The sequence below is a fragment of the Phodopus roborovskii genome, unplaced genomic scaffold (genome assembly GCF_943737965.1).
Source record: "Phodopus roborovskii unplaced genomic scaffold, PHOROB, whole genome shotgun sequence".
NCBI lineage: Eukaryota > Metazoa > Chordata > Mammalia > Rodentia > Cricetidae > Phodopus > Phodopus roborovskii.
The window spans coordinates 9,551,981-9,572,789 of NW_026126461.1; the positions used below are offsets into that span (position 1 = coordinate 9,551,981).

At 39.4% G+C, this 20,809-nt stretch overlaps 1 protein-coding gene across 9 annotated transcripts in view; it reads left to right on the plus strand.

Moving 5' to 3' along the window:
• Pam (peptidylglycine alpha-amidating monooxygenase) overlaps positions 1-20,809 on the plus strand; it is a 256,160-nt gene that overhangs the window by 226,760 nt on the left and 8,591 nt on the right. For 8 of the 9 annotated variants that reach the window (XM_051190860.1, XM_051190861.1, XM_051190863.1 and 5 more), the window contains 7 exons: positions 7,335-7,451; positions 10,277-10,349; positions 11,594-11,804; positions 12,005-12,205; positions 14,128-14,243; positions 16,294-16,393; positions 20,072-20,125. In XM_051190860.1, the coding sequence (XP_051046817.1) occupies positions 7,335-7,451; positions 10,277-10,349; positions 11,594-11,804; positions 12,005-12,205; positions 14,128-14,243; positions 16,294-16,393; positions 20,072-20,125 (872 nt within the window). The remainder of the gene's footprint in view (positions 1-7,334; positions 7,452-10,276; positions 10,350-11,593; positions 11,805-12,004; positions 12,206-14,127; positions 14,244-16,293; positions 16,394-20,071; positions 20,126-20,809) is intronic. The other variant, XM_051190862.1, reaches the window with a different exon arrangement.

Sequence of the window (20,809 nt, forward strand, 5' to 3'; positions counted from 1 at the left end):
TTATACTGAGCACTGCCTGAAGGAGAGCTCCAGAAGGGTCGATTCTAGCTGCATCTGTTCTGCGCATCTGCAATAGTTCCACACTTGCACTTTTTCCAATGTTAAGAAAACCCCTGTGGGGCTGGAGAGATGGCTCAGCCATTAAAGGGCAAACTTACAACCAAAAATATTTTTTTTTAAAGTTCCTGTGTATGGACATGCTATCCAGTTCTGAGGACCTTCCAGATGCCATAAGTTCTTCACTTGTTAAACTCAAATCTGAGTCTACCTTCACCACAATAATACAGGATGGGTTTTCTCCCATTTTTCCATGTCTTTATTTGCATTTTGTAAATGTAATGTTCCCCAGGCTCTCAACTATCTTCATGATGATGTAGTTAATTTCACCTGAAAGCAGTTTGGTTTCTTGGACCTTTAATTTCTTTCTTCCAGAAGTGGGCACCTTACCTCTTGTGTTAATCCAAGTAGTGTGTGTGTGTGTGTGTGTGTGTGTGTGTGTGTGTGTGTGTGTGCGCGCGCGCGCGCACGTGCGTGCACATTTGTATTAGTATATGTGTGTCTCTGGTGTATGTTTGTGTGTGACTGTGTTTGTGTATCTTTTTGTGTTTGTATGTGTGTCTCTGCATCTGTGTGTGTGTGTGTTTTGATGGGCACCAGAACTTTCCTAGGCAAGTACTCTGTCACTGAGTTTCCCCTTCAAATCATCAAGTCATTATTTTAATTTTCTTTTTACTAAGAGAAAAGAGCATCAGGTTGCTCTTTAATTTTTAATCTCTTAAAATCTTCAAGTATAAAAGAAGTAAAACAGAAGCATATATTTTCTGTTTTTCAAATATTAAATTTAAGACTTTGTCACCACAATATTTCACTTCAATAGGTTTAGTATTGTTTAAATTTACAGATATTTTAATCCTAATTACTTAGAAAACAAGATGTTCTTCTTATCTTTATATTAGATATCTGACAATCAGTTAAGAGCACTGGTTGCTCTTCCAGAGAACCCAGGTTCAATTCCCAGCACCCATATGACAGCTCACAACTGTCTGTAAATTGCAGGGGATCTGACACCCTTACACAGGCATACATACAGGCAAAACACCAATGCATGTGTAATAAAAATAAGTGAAAATTTTTAAATGTGTGACTAAGTGCATAGTGAATCCTGTAAGCTGTGTGCTCTGAGAACTTGAGGTCTTCTTAGAATCCCCCCCCTGTAGTTCACAAACTACGTCTTCATTATTGCCCATCTCAGGGGAACGTTGCTTAGAGTTGCTGATAGCAGAAATCAATTTTCTTGCAAAATTCAGTACAGGATTTGCCTCTGTAGTTTTCTGGTGCTTGCATGAGGTTTTGCCTCAGCATCTGCTATTTCTTTTATACCCCGAGGTTTGATTTACCCAAGCCACACAGCTCGGAATGACTAAACCATTCCGAGTCTCAGTGTATCTGAGAAACTTGGGCTCTACAAAAGGACTGGCCTTTTCCTTCCTTTTCCTTGCCATCCTGCAATCACCCAGTGGCCTTCCACTTCCATGCCACCCCCTGTGATGCATCTTCATCCTTTCAACTCTCCGCCCCTCCCTTCTACTGTGCAGTAAATCTGAATCATGGAAATTCCCCAGTCTAACAGAGAACGCCGTGTTTATAGAGACAGGTGACATGGCTTTCTCTTGGTAACAGCTCCATAGGTTTGAGATATGCATCGAGACACTTGAACTGCCCTTGTATCAGCTCTCTGTCTAAAACAGAGTGAGTTGGGTTTCTAAATAATTGCCTCACATTGCTTAATCACAGCATGCATTTTGTCACACCTCTGTGCCCAGTGGTCATATTGGACAGAACATGATCTAGAGACCAAGACTCTTGCTACCTGGTTCTATATTCTCTTCACTGCTTCTAGGGGTTCCCAGGTCCAGGCCTGTCCACATACCAAACAGCACCACTGGTTTCTTTGCCTTCCTCTTTTTCTTACCACAGGGATTTCCCAAACTATGTATGTAGTCAGGGTGTTTTTGATGTAATATTTTAAGCATACGCCACTTAGGGGGGCTTTATAAGCTATACCCATAACAGTAAAGGCACATTTTTCTAATTATTTGTCCAATTGAAAACCTATGGTTCCTTTCCCAGTCTCTTAATTTATATAATTACAACAACACAACACTTCTTTCTTCACATTGTTACTTATTTTCATTCCCTTGATTTTGATTGATGGCATCTAAGTTTTTTCTGCTTATTCTACCCTTTGTATGTGTGTGAATATGGAAAGGCATTTCGTCTCAGCCTTATCTAAACTGTTTGATTAGCTGCTAATGTGCAAAATCATTAATGGTGAATTCAAACTGTTACAATAAAGAACTGATGAATTCCAGCCCATAGGCCACTGCTCACTCAGTCTTTGCAACTGAGCGCTTTTTTTTAGAGAAGCATACAAAATCCATGAGTGCTGCGGGCACTGTGTGAAATGTGCAGGGTATTATTAGACCCCATGAAAAGTTAAATGTGGTTGAAATAATGACTTCTCTGCAGCACAGAAAGGGGGAGGGTAGCTTCTTTAGAACACTAAATAATCAGTTTGCTATAGCAACGATACAGTCCACCATCCATTTGTGAGCGGTTCAAGGGTTACCTTTCTTTGAATTACAAGAGAGTTTATAGATTGTTCTGTTTGGCAAGGAGTGTGTGTGTGTGTGCATGTATGTCTGTGTGCACGGGTGTGTGTGTGTGTGAGTGTGTGTTTGTGTATGTGCTTCTATGTATGAGTGTATGTGCATGTATGTCTGTGTGCACGGATGGGTGTGTGTGTGTTTGTGTGTTGTTGCGCCTGTGCAGTTTTTTTTTTTTGCTTCAGAAGTCTGTGCCTTTATTATTTGCCCTGTGTCAGCTGTTAGTTTGTGGCACTCCAGCCATCCCAAGTGAAAGGCTTACAAAGGAAAGACAACCAATCATTGAGTGACTAACTGTCCCCTGGTGCTGCCCATCTGAGCATGCAGAGGTCTGCTGAAGGGTGTTAAATGGGAGGGTCAGGCCCATTGGTGGTTAACACCTTAAGCTGCATTTCCCTGAGAATTTTACACTTTCCTTCCATGTTACTAAAGGCGAAAGGATACAATTAAATGGTGTTAACACAAGTAGCTTGTTTAGTATTTGGGGTTTTTTGTTTCCTTTGTGTTTCTTTTTCCTTTGTTTGAGATTCCCTCATTAGCAAGTTCAAGAACATGCCTATCACTCCCTGAGAGATCCCTAATGGATACAGCATAAATGTAGTAATAATCTGTAAAACAAATGTTTTCTGTGAAAAAGTAACTCGTGCAGTGTGTGAGATTCCATTTTTACACACAGATGACATAATGTACCTGGAAATAGAAAATGAAACAAAACCCCCAATACTCAGTTGCTATGTTTTCATAAAGTATTGGAAAATACATATTGATAAGCAGAAAAAACTGGTGGCTTCAATTGTTCCAAATTATAGCTATAGAGATTTGATTTGTTTTCTTTGTATTGTTACTTTTTATTAGCATTCTATTTTGGTTTTCTACCATACCATGGGAAGATAAAGCGATCAAATGAAAGGGACTGACTGATCCCTGAATTAATTTTACCACTTGTTACCATTATTAGGAACCTGAAGTTTCTAGATTATATGTGCAGCTGCCATCATAGAAATTGTTCCTTGCAGAAGGACATCTGTTGCTTGGCAGATGTTTGTGTATGTTGTGAGTGGTACAGGACCGTGCATTTCATGAAGGGTGCTCTCCACTCACCTGCTCATTAGACACAGTGCTCTCTTTTGCCCTGACTGACATAGGACCCTCCCTGAGTCTGAATTATTTAGACCTGTTCATTAACACAGCCTTTATTCTCAGAAGTCAAGCCCAGTGTTCTGGGCCTGTGAAAATAAGGGAATAATGATTGTATTTTAAAATTTGTGGCTGAACAATAAAGCAGTACTTCAAAAGTGAGGACAAACTAGTATTTCTTTAAATGAAATGAAGTAGGTTTCTTTTTTGTTGTTGTTCATTTTCAAAAAAAATTACATAAGCAGAGGTTGATGGTAAATGTCTAAGTGAATATCAAGGCAGAAAGGAAGCCATTAACTGCAACCCATTGTAAGAGAAACCAGATGCAAGGAAATATACTGTGCTTCTATGTGGCTTGTTATTGTGCAGAGGGGAGATACAGAGTTAGGTGTACGAAGGTCTGATATGCTCCTGCTTTGTGAAGAGACACAATAAGCCATTAGAATGTCACAGTTCTGAGCTATTAAAGATGAGTCAGAACACTCACTACATGCAAAATGAACAACACTTGGTAAGAATTAGGCGGAAAGGAATTTTCAATATCTGTTAGGTGCAATCTGTCAGAAAAGTATTGGAATTGTATATTCCACACCCTGACAACACAACTTTAAGTATCAACAAGACCTTTAAGTTTTACAAATTGAATAAGGACATCAAACTGTGGGCAGTGGGCCTATCAATGTTAATACCCTAGTTGTGATGCTCTGTGTAGTTTCACAAAGATGTCACTTCGAGGAAAGATGAATAAAGTGTGCACAGAAGCTCTGTGCCACTGTATGAGTCTAAATTCATCTCAATTAAAATTTCCCTTGGAATGGGGGCAAAACAAAATCATGGCTTATGTAATCAGCCTAGATGTGCGTCAGCAGATGAGAGGGTAGGGAAAGTGTAGCCTATGTGAGCAATGGAATTTTATTTATCCTTTGAAGAGCAAAATTATGTTCCTTGTAGGAAATGAGTGTTGAGCAGAGCAGTTAAAACTCAGAACGCCAAATATATTGCATGTTATCTCTTATGCCAAAAAAACAAAAAAACAAAAAAAAGACAAAATAAAGGATCATGTGCTATGAAAGTGGAAGTGTGACTAGGAATTATCCTAATGGCGGTGAATTTAAACAAAATCGAAATACAGGATGGACACGTATGAAAATGTCTTGCTGGAATCCGTCTTCTACAAAGGACAGTAAAATAAAATACATCTCATTATATAAAAGAGAGACGTCGTAACTGCTAGTTGTTACAGGAAGAATTTTCATATTATTTATAGCCCCTGGGCCTTTACATAGCACTAAAATGCTTATGAATGATGAAGTATATTAAAGAAACTTTAAGAGATAATGAACTAGGGACTCCATCCTCTTACACATAAGAACATGCTGTGTCATGTAAGTTCAACCTGCTTATTTTAATTTTAGATATTTAATGCCATAGCTTAGAAAAAAGTAAGATGATTGAAGGCTAAATACATCTCTGTTTCCTAGAGGAACAATTATAGTATTTCAAGTAAAGGAGTTCATTTTTTAATATTATTTCAAATATAGAATAAATTCTTGGATGCTTATGACAGTAATAGTAAGTGACTGTCCTTTACTAACCTTCCATGTTCACTGCTACCTTGTAAATCTATTCATTGCTATTGTACTAACATGATTTTATATTTCAGTTTAATATGTTATCATGAATATCTTATGTGATTTTTTACTGGTGCAAACATATATATATATATGTGTGTGTGTGTGTGTGTGTGTGTGTGTGTGTGTGGTTTTTAACTACACATGATAGCTTATGCCAACAGTTTTACTTAAGTTTTAGGCTGACAAAGCTAAATCAATATTTTGTGTTCAATTGAATACATCATTAATAAGAACTGCTTCAGGAACTTACTGTTATCTTTCAAGAAAAATATGCCCCAAAGACCTTACTAGTCAAGAAGCTCGGATAATTATGTGATGAATATTTCTAATGGCAAGAGAGTATGATTTAAAACTTTATGTGCTCCTACTGGGACCTTCCTGTTGGTTCCACAAGAAAACAGCCAACTAATAAATGGATGCATTATATATTTGAACAGTCTGTCACCTTCCCAAGTTGTCAATATGTCTTGACAGATATTTGGTGTTATTCCAATTCCTTTGATTATCCAGTTGAACTAAAAGAAAAGACACATATATATAGTTTATAAAGAAATACATCTCTGTGTGGTGATTCAATGCTTTGATTTTGAACATGCGAAATGGTTTCTTGGTATTTGGTTCATTTACATCTTGGCTATACAACCTTGGATAGCAGCTCATCTTTGTACCTTGCACAGTAAACATAAAATAGTTTCATTTGAGTGTTTACTTTCTGGTTTCAGTTACTTGCAGTTAACCAGCTCTAAAAAATATTAAGTGGAAAATTCTAGAAGTGAATAATTATAAATTTTGAACCTATAACTTGTGTTATTCTGAGGAGTATGATAAAAATCGCCTTCATCTTGCCAAGACCTTAATCATCTCTTTGACTATCATCAACACTCTGGACCCATCCATCACCCACCCCATCCGTTACTTAGCAACCATCTCCTGCCCAAGCTGACAGCATCACTGTGCTTTGTTTGAGTCAACCTTATTTGACTTAAAAGTGGCCACAAATTCCAGGAGCCGTGATGCTTGAAATTTTATTTCAAAATCCCATTATATTTCTTACATTATTAGTTTGGTTTCTTTTAGTCTCTTGGTGTTCTCAGTTCCCAGGGAAAAATGTAGTAGACTCAGGGTTTGGTACTATTTGTGGTTGCCAGTACCACTGGGATCTAGGAGTATAGTCCCTCAGGACGAGGAGGGGCTCATGTTAGTTTTTGGGACAGAAATTGAAATAAGTACAGCATCTGTTATAGCTGGTATTCTAAGGAAAGATACTACTATTTAAATATAAATATAAAATTTAAATATATGTATATAATACTTTATAACCCAGAAGATACTGAGTGAAAAAGCAGAAATCACTAAGTTCATTCGAAACCAAGTATTCTATCATTATCCATTTTGCGCTAATGAAAAGCTGCTAGAAAGAAATTTCATGTCTCTAAGAATATAGTTTTGTTTCAATAATAAATCCTGTTTCATTTTATTGAAATCCTTTTGAATATTCTCTGTATATCCTTTTGTGTTCCCACGCTATACATTTGGCTAGTACAATGATTCCTTCTCCTCACTCCCATCCCATTACAGAGAAAATTATCCTCACATAATATATTTTTAAAGTATCATTCATTTACACACTATGAAAAGCTTTTTTAGACGTTTTAGTTGCCTGGGTCAGGGTTCTCAAATCCTCATGTGTAAATGAGCTCTTGCTTTGGACCTGGTGGGTTTGAGAACGCACTGTGACCATCCATGGTGGCTTATAATACAGTTCAGGAGACCGTGATGTCAAGTACATCCCAGCCCTTCCGAGATTGTATTAAGGGTCTCAAGTAAGTGCTCTGCACTTCTCAAGTGCCTCCGAGTTATGGGTTGTTAATTTTCCATTCTACTGTGTTTTGTTTAGCTCTTTTGACAGCAAGTTTGTTTACCAGCAAAGAGGCCTTGGACCAATTGAAGAAGATACCATTCTAGTCATAGATCCAAGCAATGCTGCAATACTCCAATCCAGTGGGAAGAACCTGTGAGTAAAATGGCTTACACGCTATTCAGACTGGAGTGTACCATAAACTACCATTAAGAGGGAGATGAATTGGGCCATTCTTTCCTTCACTTTCTAAACAAGCAATTCTGAAGGTTATCTGAATGGTAGAGTCATCTGTGACGCTCGGAATTTCTATACATACAGAAAATGTGGCCATTTGTGTGTCTTCTCTTGAAATTACTAAGGACCATTTTTATACTACAAAAAGTCTTTGATGTTCTAGATTTATTTTTTTTTTATTTTTCCCATTTTTTATTTTTTTATTTCATTTTACACTCCAACCACAGTTCTCCCTCCCATCCCTCCTCCCCTCCCCTCACCTCCCCCTAGCTTACCCCAAGTCCATTTCTCCTCAAGGGTAAGGGCTCCCATGAGGAGTCAACATAGTCTGTCTCATTCGGTTGTGGCAGGGCCTGGTCTCTCTCCCAGGCACTAAGACTGAGCCTGGCGCCCCACCATAGGGAGTGAGCTCCAACAAGCTAGCTCATGTACCGGGATTATATCATGGCCCTACTGCCACTGAGCATGGCATCTGTTAGCTTGATTTAAACACCATGGGTTGCATGCGTGTATCTTACCATACTTATAAGCAATAATAATTTGTCAGTTTATATTTTTATTTTGTTTTTTCTTTTTTATTTAAAATTTTATTTTCCATTTTATATACCAACCCCAGTTCCCCCTCCCTCCCCTCCTCTCACCCCCCCCCACCTCTCCCTATTCCCATTTCCCCATCCACTCATCAGAGGGGGTAAGGCCTTCCTTGGGGAGTCAGCAAAGTCTGACATAACAAGTTGAGGCAGGACCTCGCCTCTCCCCCTTGTATCAAGGCTGAGCAAGATAAGTCACCATGGGTAATGGACGCCACAAAGCCAGTTCAGGCACCGGGGATAGATTCTGGTGCCACTGCCAGCCCACGCCCCAACAGTGGCTTGATCAATTTGTAATTTTTAAAAATTCCATTCTGGCTTGCGCTGGGCTATGGCTAATGCTATTACAACTTTCCAGGTGACTATTACACAGTCAGAATGGAGACAGCCATTGGTATGTATGATGAAGTCAGCTGTTGGTCGTTAGATTGATAGTTTAAAAAAAAATCCGCAGCATAAAAATTACATAATCAGCTTACCAATTAATCAATGATAAGAATAAAAGACGACATTTTTCTCTTCCCATCAAAGAGTGAAGACTAACCAAATACCATTTTTAGCTTTCCCTGAGCTTGCACATGTAATTTGGATCTGAAAAACAGTCATTATTTGGTCTGATTCCTAGATGACATTTGGCAGGCAAAAACACTTGGCTGATATTCATGGTCATTGAAAGAAAGGGACACCTGCTTTCAGAGTTACCCTGACCCATTGTAACCTGGCAGCTTCCAGGACTGTGTCCCACTCCATCTGCTTAAGCCCAGGGAAGGGCAGCTTCTTTGGAAGGCAGATAGCCTCTGCCTTGAATGCAGCTACTAATAGAGGTTGCTATCATGAAGCTTAGTTTTGTAAAAAGTTTTTTCAGGTAAGTCAGGGGCCAAGTTATACTTGTATTTGAGCCCATGTATTCAGGGCTGTAGCCATTCATCAGAGGCCTCTTCATCCCAGAACAGAATTACTAGGGAAGGTAGAGCAATGGCTGCAAAGTCAACTTGGCCAGCTATGAGGTGTCCATGCTGCAGGCGAATCATAACATTGCTTGCCATGGCCAAAGTGGGCTTCTAGGTCAGGCAATTAGTTAGATCAAAGTGTTAAACACTTGGCTTATGAAAAAAAACATCTTGGTGCCAACAGCTACCAGGGCTAGACTCTGACAAAGAAGGCTTGGATTCTCAGGTGGCATTTGAACAGGGTCACCTTCGTCTATTTCCCATGTGTTAACTAACTCTGTCCAAGGTTTTCAATCCTGTGGGCCTCTAACCAAATCTGTTACACATGATAAACAGACTGGCCTTTCCAATGATTGCTCATCTCACCCCTTCACAGTGCATGGAGGGTCACAGCCTTTCTGGAAGTTACTGTCTTTATGTTTCATTATCTTCCATAGCTATTCTTAGCACTTTCAAGTCACATCCATAAAATGTTGTGTTGACATAGGGCTGGAGAGATAGCTCAGTTTGTAAAGACCTTGCCATAAGGACTAGAATCCATAAAAGCTAGACAGGGTCACATTGCTAACCCCAGTGCTGGGGCCAGATGGGACAGGAGACAGAGACGGGAGGATCCCTGGGACTGTCTGTGAGCCAGGCCAGCCAATTTGTTCCACATTCAATGAGAGGTCCTATCTTAAAAACTAAGATGGAGAATAGATACCTGATATTCTCTGGATAGCATACATGTATATGTTCCCACATCATGACCACTCAACATACAAAAATGCCAATTAACCCTGTATTTTCTTTAATATATTTTAACTATTCAAACTATAGAAATCCACTGTTACTTCTCAAGGCAATTTGTTTTACAGGAATTCTGAAACTTTAATATTTATTATCTGAAGATTCACTTTTCATTTGATGTTGCTTGTGCTGCTTAATAAAGCATGCTTTATTATAAACAACTGTAATTTAATATAAACTTAACTTATACATCTTGATATGATTGATCAACTTCTGCTTAAGTTTCTTCACAAGGAGGTCTTTGCCTGTTCTAATGGGTTATTTTCACTTAACAATTTATCTTGGTCTTTTCTATTATAATACAAAGATAACTGTTGTTGTTTATAAAAGTATATTGCTCCATGCTTTAATTACAACTAAGTTCTTTTCATGTGTTTGAAGAACTATGACTAAGACAGTGATTTGTATTTTTCAGGTTTTATTTACCACATGGCTTGAGCATAGATAAAGATGGAAACTATTGGGTCACAGACGTGGCTCTTCACCAGGTGAGTTTTGTGCTGGGCGGTGTCCAAATAGAAGCCGAAATGGGTTCGTTTCCAGAATTCTCTGGATTTCACTGAAGTGTTTTATATGGCCCAAAAGGTGGTAACCACAGCAAGAAGGGGGGGCAGTCAAATCTTAGTAAATTCTGCATGCTGTTATAGAGTACCATAGACTCAGTTGCTTGTGAGCAAATCCACCTAAATTCTGGGCAACTGAGATCAGGAAGCCAGCATGATTCTGCTGAGGGTCCCTTCCTAGATTTCAGGCAGCCATCTCCTCGGTGTATTTTATGGAGAGCAAGCTCTGTGTCTCCTCTCACAAAGATACCAACCTTTCTCATGGGGTTCACTGTGGTAGCCAGTTCCTCCTGCTCCCATCACAACTGAAGTTAGGATTCTGATACATGAGTAGAGAAGACACCAGTTTTCAGTCTCTATCAATCCTCTTCTCAACATTTTTCTTTTTGTAATCTAAGAAAAGTCAACATGTTATCAGGTCTCTCTCCTCCTTTGGATGCTAATAGCCAGATGTGGATTTTGCCTGTAATATCTAGAGCCCTTCACTTTCTACACTGCCCAATATGTCCTCTGTCCTTAGGTCTTATTTCTTCACCCCCCCATACTTTCCTTTTATTTTGGCTTATGTTTTATGAGTTTTTTTTTCCTACACTACCTTAATTTTCTATAAAGTCAAGTAAAGACTCTATTAAGTATGTAGAAAATCAAAACTTTTGTCCTTTTCAAAAGATACCGTATTTCAATCAAAGCCTCATACCCATGTAAAATAAGCTTGTTCAATGTGATGATGGTGGTTAAGAGTTAGGAAAAAAATAGGGAAGAGAAATCCAGAACTCCAAAGACTCACCCATGAGTCATTAACATGTTGTCTCAAGGAGTTTCAAACATCCTTCGATGAGTCCCTGTACTCATGTCCTGTCTGATCATTGTTGTATTAGCTATGGAAGACCAAAAGAAGGAAGTGGAGATGAATGAAATATTTAAGTGCAGTCCCTATTTGCTGTTTAGTAAGTATGTGGCTTTGTGAAAATAACTTAACTCCCATATGTCTAATTTTGACAGGAAGAATTAGACCAGATAATTTCCAGGGCCCCATCTAATTTTAAAAGCATCTTCTGTAAAATAAATCTCTGCCTGCCATTTATACTCCAATTGCTTGTTCAAATAATCGTGTGTGTCGACAATAATCACTAAAAGTGAATTAAGCTTTTTTTCTTGTTTTAAAAAAGGTGTTCAAACTGGACCCACATAGCAAAGAAGGCCCTCTCTTAATTCTGGGGAGGAGCATGCAGCCTGGCAGTGACCAAAATCATTTCTGCCAGCCCACTGATGTGGCTGTGGACCCCAGCACTGGCGATGTCTTCGTGTCAGACGGTTACTGCAACAGTCGCGTTGTGCAGTTTTCACCGAGCGGGACGTTCATCACCCAGTGGGGAGAAGGTACCCACCACCGCCACACTTGGTCTCTGATCAGAATTCTGAGTCCGTAGGACCAAAATCCAGACATGGGCTTGACTTTCCTCATATAAGATCTATAATAAATGACTTATTTGCATGGATTTGAAAACTCATACGGCTGTGATGTCAGACTTTGACAAACTCTATAAACCATGTATCTGTGATTTTTGTTTGTTCCCTAGAGTCTTCCGGGAGCGCTCCTGCGCCAGGCCAGTTCAGCGTTCCTCACAGTTTGGCACTTGTGCCTCATTTGGACCAGCTGTGTGTGGCAGACAGGGAAAACGGCCGGATCCAATGTTTCAGAACTGACACCAAAGAATTTGTGAGGGAGATTAAACATGCATCATTTGGGAGAAATGTATTCGCAATTTCATATATATCAGGTATTTCGTTATTAAGTGATTAATATTGCCTTCACAACGTCAAGAGATGGTTGCATTCAAGCTATTTCTGTTCCATGTTTCTTGAAAAAGTGCTGACTGTCTTAGTTAGGGTTTTAGTGCTTTGAAGAGACACTGTAACCATGGCAGCAATTACAAAGGAGAACATTGACTTGGCATTGACTACAATAAAGCCACACCTCCCAACAAGGCCACACCTCCTAATAGTGCCACTCCTTCTGAGCCTATGGCAGCCATTTTCTTTCAAATTACCACACTGGCCAATTAATTTAAAACAGAGGTTTGTATCTAAATGCCAGGGGAAACAACCAATAAAACCTTGATTTCTTTAACATTTTTATATAAACTGTAGTGGTTTAAAAGTTTTCTCAGGACAATGATGGTGCATTGGCACACACTTTTAATGCTAGAACTTAGGAAGCAGGGGCAGCTGGATCTTTGTGAGTTCCAAGCCAGCCTGGTCTACAGAATGAGTTCCAGGACAGCCAGAGCTGTTACACAGAGAAATCCTGTCCTGAAATGCCAAAAACCAAAACAAAACATGTATAAAATAAGATGTGCGAAATTCACATTATAAAATGAGTTACCATAAGATTTCGTTGAACGTGTGTTAAGCAATTAATATTTTAAGTAAAAGTTTTTACAAATCTTGAAATATATCACGAAACATATCTTTCTGTTAACAGACATTTAACTATACTCCCCACTTTAATACCTACACATTTTAGGTCACAAAGACAAGAAATAAAAGGGCTCAAGTGACTAGATGGGGAAGAAGTGCATGCTCCCTGAGAAATGTACACAAAAATAAAAGACCCTTGTGATGTCAACAAAAGCAACGATCCGTGGTTAGCTTTGCTTCACCTTCAAACAATTAATTTTCCAAGATCACTCAGTTAGGAAGTGACTCAGTAGATATAATACTTTTAAAATCTGGCAAAAGATAAGAACTAAAGTCAAAAGCAGAATCTAAGCAAGAGCTAGTGTCTTTATTGCATTCTCTAGCAATAACTGCTTCTTTGGCTGTATTGTGTTGTTGTAGGTTCTTAAATGCTCTATGATCCTCTTAAGAAAGATGAAAATATGATGAACACGGGTCTAGCATCATATGTACTTTTGTGGGTTTCCAGTGCTGGGACTCAAACACAGAACACATGCATGCCAGGCAAGCACTCGACCACTGAGCTATACACTCGGCTCTTCTTAGGTGTAATCTTTAATGTGTTCTTTGAAAGTGCGGTACTCAAACCTCTGAGTGGATTGTATAAGTCGTCACCCTTCCTACTGTCTCACTATCATACAAAGAAATACAGTTTTTTACAAAGTATATTCACAAGAAGGTGCTTCATTGTCTTCTCCTGTGACAGTGTATCTTTAACGGTCTGAAAAACAGACCTCATGCTAACAAGCTCCAGTTACCGAAAAGTGGGTTGTCTCTTCTGAGTACTGCAACACCCTTAATCTTTCTTTACATTCTCCTTTTGTTCTTGCTGAAGCGAGGCAGAAACAACATGGTTTTCCAACATGATCAGACATTCTAAAATGATTGGCTGTAATAACTTGATTTTTTTTCCCCCATTTCTGCTGAGGTCGCCTATCTAACCCTCTATTGCCAGTATGCATGTGTATCAGTATTTATGCATCCTGATTTCTCATGGCTTCCTGAGTGGAATCGACCCTCTGGTTTCTGATTTTCTTTCTACAATAGGTTATTCATCTAACCTGTTTGGCCCACGTCTGGTAAATCATAGGATAATATTTACTAAGTAATTTTCACTGGTTTTGGCAAATATCGGGTCCACCTTGATTCTAACTATAATGCTTATTTGTGTAATGCTTGTTGCTTCTATGTCAAAGCCAATCTTAGTCCATATTTTGAAGAAAGACCACCTCTCCTGTCGCAGGTTTACTCTTTGCGGTGAATGGGAAGCCTTACTTTGGAGACCACGAACCTGTGCAAGGTTTTGTGATGAACTTTTCCAGTGGAGAAATTATAGATGTCTTCAAGCCAGTGCGCAAGGTACTTACATACACTGCCTAGATTTGAATTTTTATAAGAAAATTAAAATATGAGTATTGACATTCAATTTTTATTTTCAAACATAGACGATATGATAACTGTCTTAGCTGAGTTGACAGTTATATTTTGTTATGATGTTTATTTAAAATAAATGGCCATGTGGTTTCCTAGGCCATCAGTATTGCCAGATGAACATTAGCCAATACAGTTCTAACTTTGTGTTAGAATCTGCATATGACGGCAATCTTAAGTTGCCTGTAGTTAGCCAGTCAATATAAATATGTTGATGATAGATACACAGCTAGTTTCTTTTCCTAGTTTCATTTAAGTGGTGAAAAACCACATTGTAATATACTATTATAGATCTCTTTAGTATCAGCAGGCAGCTTGGTGTCTTGTTTGGTGGTAGTGTTAAGACTAATAATTAACAAGAATTGAAAATAGTATTTTGTGGAAGCTGTTCAAATTCTGAAGACTTGGCTAGGTGAGAAGTTAAAGACGCCACAGCAGCTTGCCACTATGTGTTTTAACCACTGTTATTTATACAGACACGGTGACCACAGCTGAGCAGTCTATGGGCTTTCCACTGTATTGTACATGCAGAGTCATTGCCAGAGCGATCATAAATTCACATACACTGCAGACATATGCCAGTGGTCTATCAGATGTAGACAGATCAGCCTACTAAAATTCTCAGGCAAGGGTTAGTGTTCAAAACATGGAAAGGTTTATTGTGTTTTCTTACATCCAAATGTAACTATCACATACCACTGAACAAAGTGTGTCTTGATGTTATAATTCTTAAATTGTTAGGCTACCAAGTTTGCTAGGTGAGAAAAAAAGGATCTTCAAACATTTCAGTATCTTAGAAATCAGTAAGAAGATGGGCAGTCTGAGTTCTATCAAAGTCCACGGGAGGTTTTATACTGATCTTAAGGATATAATCATGTACAAGACAGGACACGGTCTCTTCTCAGTTAACTGAAACAAAACAAAGTAAACATGAGGTAAAGAATTCCATCACAGATTCTTTCCTTTTGGGTCTCTTTCTAGTTTTTAAGCACACATTTTTCTTAGAAGATATTTCATCTGAAAAGCAGTGTACAATCTCATTTAAACCATTGCATCTGCTAGGAGGAAAGCTATTACATTTAGGGAACATGTTTACCCTCACTGTGTTTCCAATTCTCATTGACTGGTCTTCAGAGATAGTCTCCTTTGAGCTAATTCCCTCACATTTATGAGGGTTTGACTTACCAGAATTTCTGTCTTTCTGGTTCTTTTAGTCAACTAGGTTATTAACTGTTCATTGAAACACACATCTCAAAGTCCAGACTAAATGCTAAGCAAGCAACTCCCACTCATTAGACACATACATATAAACACAATTTTAAAATAATAAATGAGAATGGGCCTGTTAACAGCCAACCATTGATGGAGGAGTCCCATTACCAGTATTGGTCCCCCATGGCCTAGGGGCTACTGATAAAGTATGTGACCCGTAATGTTACTGTTGTCAGTCATGTAACCACTGGGGAGGCTCCATAGTGACACAGATGTCCCTGGCTAAGCTGATTGGGTCTCAAAACAAAAACAGATGACTATGATAAATATGGAAAGGGGACTTATGGGGAGGAGAGAGGGTTAAAAGGGGTGGGAGGGGCATACATAAGTGAGCTATGAGACAAGAGTAATCTGAATGCATAGTCTACATATATGAAAATGTCAGAGGAGAAGATTAATAATCAGGTGTTTAAAGATAGAAGACATATGGAAACAAGTGTAAACATAATAAATAAGACAGGAAACACCAAAATGAACAGTCCTGAAAATAATAGTCAACTCATGAATTTCAGCTTTGAAAGGAATTACAAGTCCGTGGTTTCTCAGTGCCAAGAGTGATTCCTAGCAGTCGGGACGCGGTGAATGACGGCCTTTGGCTAGGGTCGCTCACTCTCCTTTAGTGGAGTACGATGTATCATGGTCCTGCCATTGTGTGATGTGTTAAGTGAGGTCTCATGATGATGACACTCATCTTTACATTCCACAGCACTTTGACATGCCCCATGATGTTGTTGCCTCTGACGACGGGAATGTGTACATTGGAGATGCGCACGCGAACACTGTGTGGAAGTTCACCCTGACTGAAAGTACGTTGTTGAGCTTTCTTATTTGTTTGTTTTTACAGCTCCTTTAAGCCATGGTTTTCATCTGGTTTATTGTTGAAGGTCATGGGGAACAAAAGCATTTGCTTTTGTCCTCTTTATCTTTAGTGCCGGGAACAGGAAATCGGGATATATAAGGGAGTTTGGGTTTGGGTTCAAGGTTAGCACGTATCTAGTGACAGGGAAGGAAGAGGGTCTTTATTTGGTATCTACTTCAGGAATTAAAATAATTTCTTAAGTGTGGACAGAGAGGGTTTTTTGCTTTTTTTTTTTTTTTTTTCCTGGCAGTCTTCACCTTGTTTTCGGAGACAGTCCACAGGAAATGTTTGGTGTGTGAAGTAATGTCTGTTACATTAAAACCTCTGTTAATCCAGCTTTGTTACAGAAGAGACAGCTTTGGCAAAGGAGAGGTTGTTGACTTGTTGCCACAAGACATCATCCCCATGTGGCACTCAGCTCTCTCTAGTGCTGAGCATGGAGGGACACCAGCATCCTTGTCTGACATCATCCCAAACAGATTCACTTTCTGCTTTCTCGTTAGGCCTCAGCTTTCCCCCAAATTCTGAGTTGTTGTATTTTTATTTAACTCGGAAATAAAAGAACAGATTTGCTCAGTTGGAATCTAGCCAGTTGGGAGTGGGGAAGGAAATTCAAGGGGACAGTGAGTTAGATTATTTTATGTTAGGTTTATTGAGAGGACTCAAGGGGACGCTGAGTCGGATTACTGGAAAGTGAGGAGTTTGTTAGGAAAGTTATTAGTGCCATGGACAGACAGAGGTAGCAACATGCCATGAAGTCTGGGGAGAGACTGACAGAATGGTGGGGTCGCTTAAGATATGAAGCAGAGGCCTTGTGACAGAAGTGGGGTCTGCTCTTGTAGCTGTCTAAAGATGGCTGAGGTTTCACAACCAGCTCCCCTTAGCCAGGGTCTCAGAATCCCATGCAAGGGGCTGAGAAAAGGGTAGAGAGAAGGATTTGTGGCCAACGTCCCTTTTAATGTTAACGCACTTAGCAAATGAGAACTGGCCCCAGGAATTCCGATAGCCAGGGACCCACAGTGTCTCTGTAGGTACCTGTTAGTATCTGTTGGAAGAGACTGCTGCAGATGCTGTGGCCCGAGCCAAGGCTGGATACTGGTGATCTGTTCTTCACTAATGTTAGGACTCTCTTATTTCAAATTGGACATCATTAAATTAGACTGGCCTAGTCCCTAGTTTCAGACTATGATTCAAAATTTCCCTTAACTGAAGTTCACTAGATGTTTCCTTGGCCAAAACTTCAATACCCAGAGGTGCTTTTTAAATACATTACGGAAGATAGGTAGCAAAAGCTACAACAGATAGTAATATTAGGCAAAGAATTAATAAGGACCTGGACACTTGATGAATAAAATAACATTAATTGTAACAACATAAATTCAAGTTATAACAAAGAAAGAAAACAAATTACTGGAAGAAAAGTAAAACCAAGAGTCTGTAATCTTTCATCAGACATAATGTAGGTTTACATCTCAATTCAGACAGTGTTGTGCTCAGTAACTTGAGAGTTTTGAATTAATCTCTGAGTACCTTTTACTGTTCTGAAGTAAGGACCCTACTAGAGTACAGTGAATATAGCTTCAACTATTAAGCATCTTTGCACAGATGCAATAGAAATATTAAAAACTTTGTCTCATGATTTCAGAGGGTTAAATTCTTGGTTGTTAGGGCAGAGCATCACAGCAGCAGGAACATGTGGTACATGGGACTTAGACCACGTAGTCTAAGGACATGCGTCTACAGACCTACGTCTTCTGAGGCTCTGCATCCTATTTATCACACTGCAGTAAAGCTGTCATAATAATTCCATACTGCAAACAATACATGATTAAGTCAGAGCCCCCGTGATCTACATGTCCATGTCACTGAGGGAAGACAACTCAGAAACCTGGAAGCAAGAACCTAAATGGAGACCACAGAAAGATTCTGTTGACCGGCTAGCTCTCCATACCTTGTTCAACCAGCTTTCTTACATAACCCAGGATCACCCACTGCCCATAGTGGGCTTAGACCTCCCACATAAATCTTTAATCAAGAAAATGCCATACTCACACCAGACCATGCTGAGGTAGCAATTCTTCCAAAAAGGTTCCTTCTTCCTGAGTAACACTAGTTTCTAGGCATCAAGGACAAAGCTAACCAGCACAACTGTTTTATAGCATGGCAGTGTTCTAGAATTATACGCCTTCTTCCCAGTGAGAAATCACTCCACGCACCTAGAAATTAATAAAGGATAAAGCTCTTAATTATCCCAGGTGACTGGTTCTGGCTAATGCACACGGGGAACCAGCCTGGAATGGAAAATTATTACCAGTTTATGTAGGTCCTAGGCTTATCTGTTCCACATGCAATGTCATCCTTAAATCTCTTCTAAGTCCTGGCCCCAGGTTAGACTTTGAACAATTTAAACAGAGACAGGACACTACAGGTATGACTACTTGAGTTAATGGGAAAATTACACAACAAAGATCTTGTTAGAATTATTCTTAAGTGTATCAGTGTTGTTTCTGATAGTTTTCTCCAGGATCGCCTTCCACACCTGGCAGAATTATATTTTTCTTATAAGAGCGCAGGGGGCATAATGGCAGGTGAGGATTTAAAGGTGGTTGTGACCCTGCACTGTTTACACGAGCTGCCTGCTACCGGCATATTCTTTGATATGGGGATGGGCTTATTGGCCTGTTGTAAGTTAAGTTTGTCTACTATGAAAATGGAGCCTGACTAGAGAAGTCTTTTCTCAGCAACCCTAAAATAAACTTCAGTCATGGCAGTGAATTCTCTCGCCAGCAGTTTCTAACAAGCCTGGTCAGAGCACTGCTTACCTCCCAATCATATTGGAGTCAGCACTCCTCTAGTTAAATTCTACTTGGCATAACTTAACAATTCCTAAGCGAGTTTAGCAGTGAATCCTTTATAGTGTCCATTTGGTTACTCCCATGTTTCTGATGCATCAGCCCAAACCATCTTCTCTCAAAGATGTTATCTAGGTGAAAACAGTGTAAGCAAGAAAACAGTGAAAGCCTCTGAACTGGACCACTCCATGGGGGTAGATTATTGAGGATCATACAGCCATGGCTGCCTCGGTGGGGTGGGGGTGTGTGTGTGGGTGTTGCAGAGAAGAAAACTGTTGGGAAAAGCAAGTGGATTTTGTGTGTCAGCAGGGTGGCTTTGAGTTGACACAGGCTATTCAGATTAACTGGGAATTAGATGTCCTTGCATTAGGTAGTTGGCCTGTGGGGACAGATTAAGGATAAAGAGAGATTCCTGAGGAATTTAAATTTTCATTCACCCATGTCAGAGACCTTCTGTTTAGGGCATTGTCCCCAGCACTACTATGGATGGAGTGGATGGGTACCCCTTTGACTTAACAAACAGAACGACATGGCATTTCAGAAATAATGTGTTATTATGAATGCCAAGAGGAAATCTCTATTCTAAATATAAAGGTTTCAGAAATATTATCTTAGTGGACCCAAGGAAGTTTTATACAGGATTCATGAACCTGACCGCTAATGAGACTTAGGAAATACTTGTAACTCAATAAAACTGATGTCAAAGTTAAGCTTTTAAAGGTTCTTTTAAAGGATTCTGATTTTTGTCTTTTTGGGGGGGGGGGCCTTTACAGAAATGGAGCATCGATCAGTTAAAAAGGCAGGCATTGAGGCCCAGGAAATCAAAGGTTGGTCAGCATGCTCTTTTAACTATGAAACCAAAAGCCATTTTGTTGGATTATTTTTGCCTCTTGATTGCAGCTTAGAAATTATCAGGCTAAAAATACATAATGTGGTAAATTATCCATGACTTCTGCTTTGTGCTGAGCCCTTAACCTACAGTGTGTTGCTACTTCTCTTTATGATAAAAGTAACAGACTATGGATGCAGGCCTAAGAAATCTCTAAGGAGCCAGAGGTATACAGAAAGAAAAATATTTAGCTATTCAAATTGGGAAGTTTTGTTAATGTTATGCAAGGAAAATGATTTTTTTTTTGGTATGCCAGAAAAGCCCGCATGAGCTTTCATGTAAACAAGTGAAAAAGCATTGGTGTTGTCAATGCTATCATGATGAGACACATTAGCTCTTCTGCCAGCTCCTGCCCTAGTACCTCTAAGCCTACAAGAGACTGAGGTATTGTTTGTAAAAGGCAATGTAGTGAGTCTAAAAGAAACAAAACTACACCTGGCCTCAGGAAACTTACTTCCCAGTTAAAAGAAGACACACAACCATGTACCCACATGCACAGGTAACTGAGTCACTGACATACAATGTCAGAGCTTCATCTACAGGTAAACAGCTGCTATTCTCATTTAAAATCTCTGCCCACTTATTCCCTCTCCGAGAGAACCTGTTTGAATGTGTACTTTTT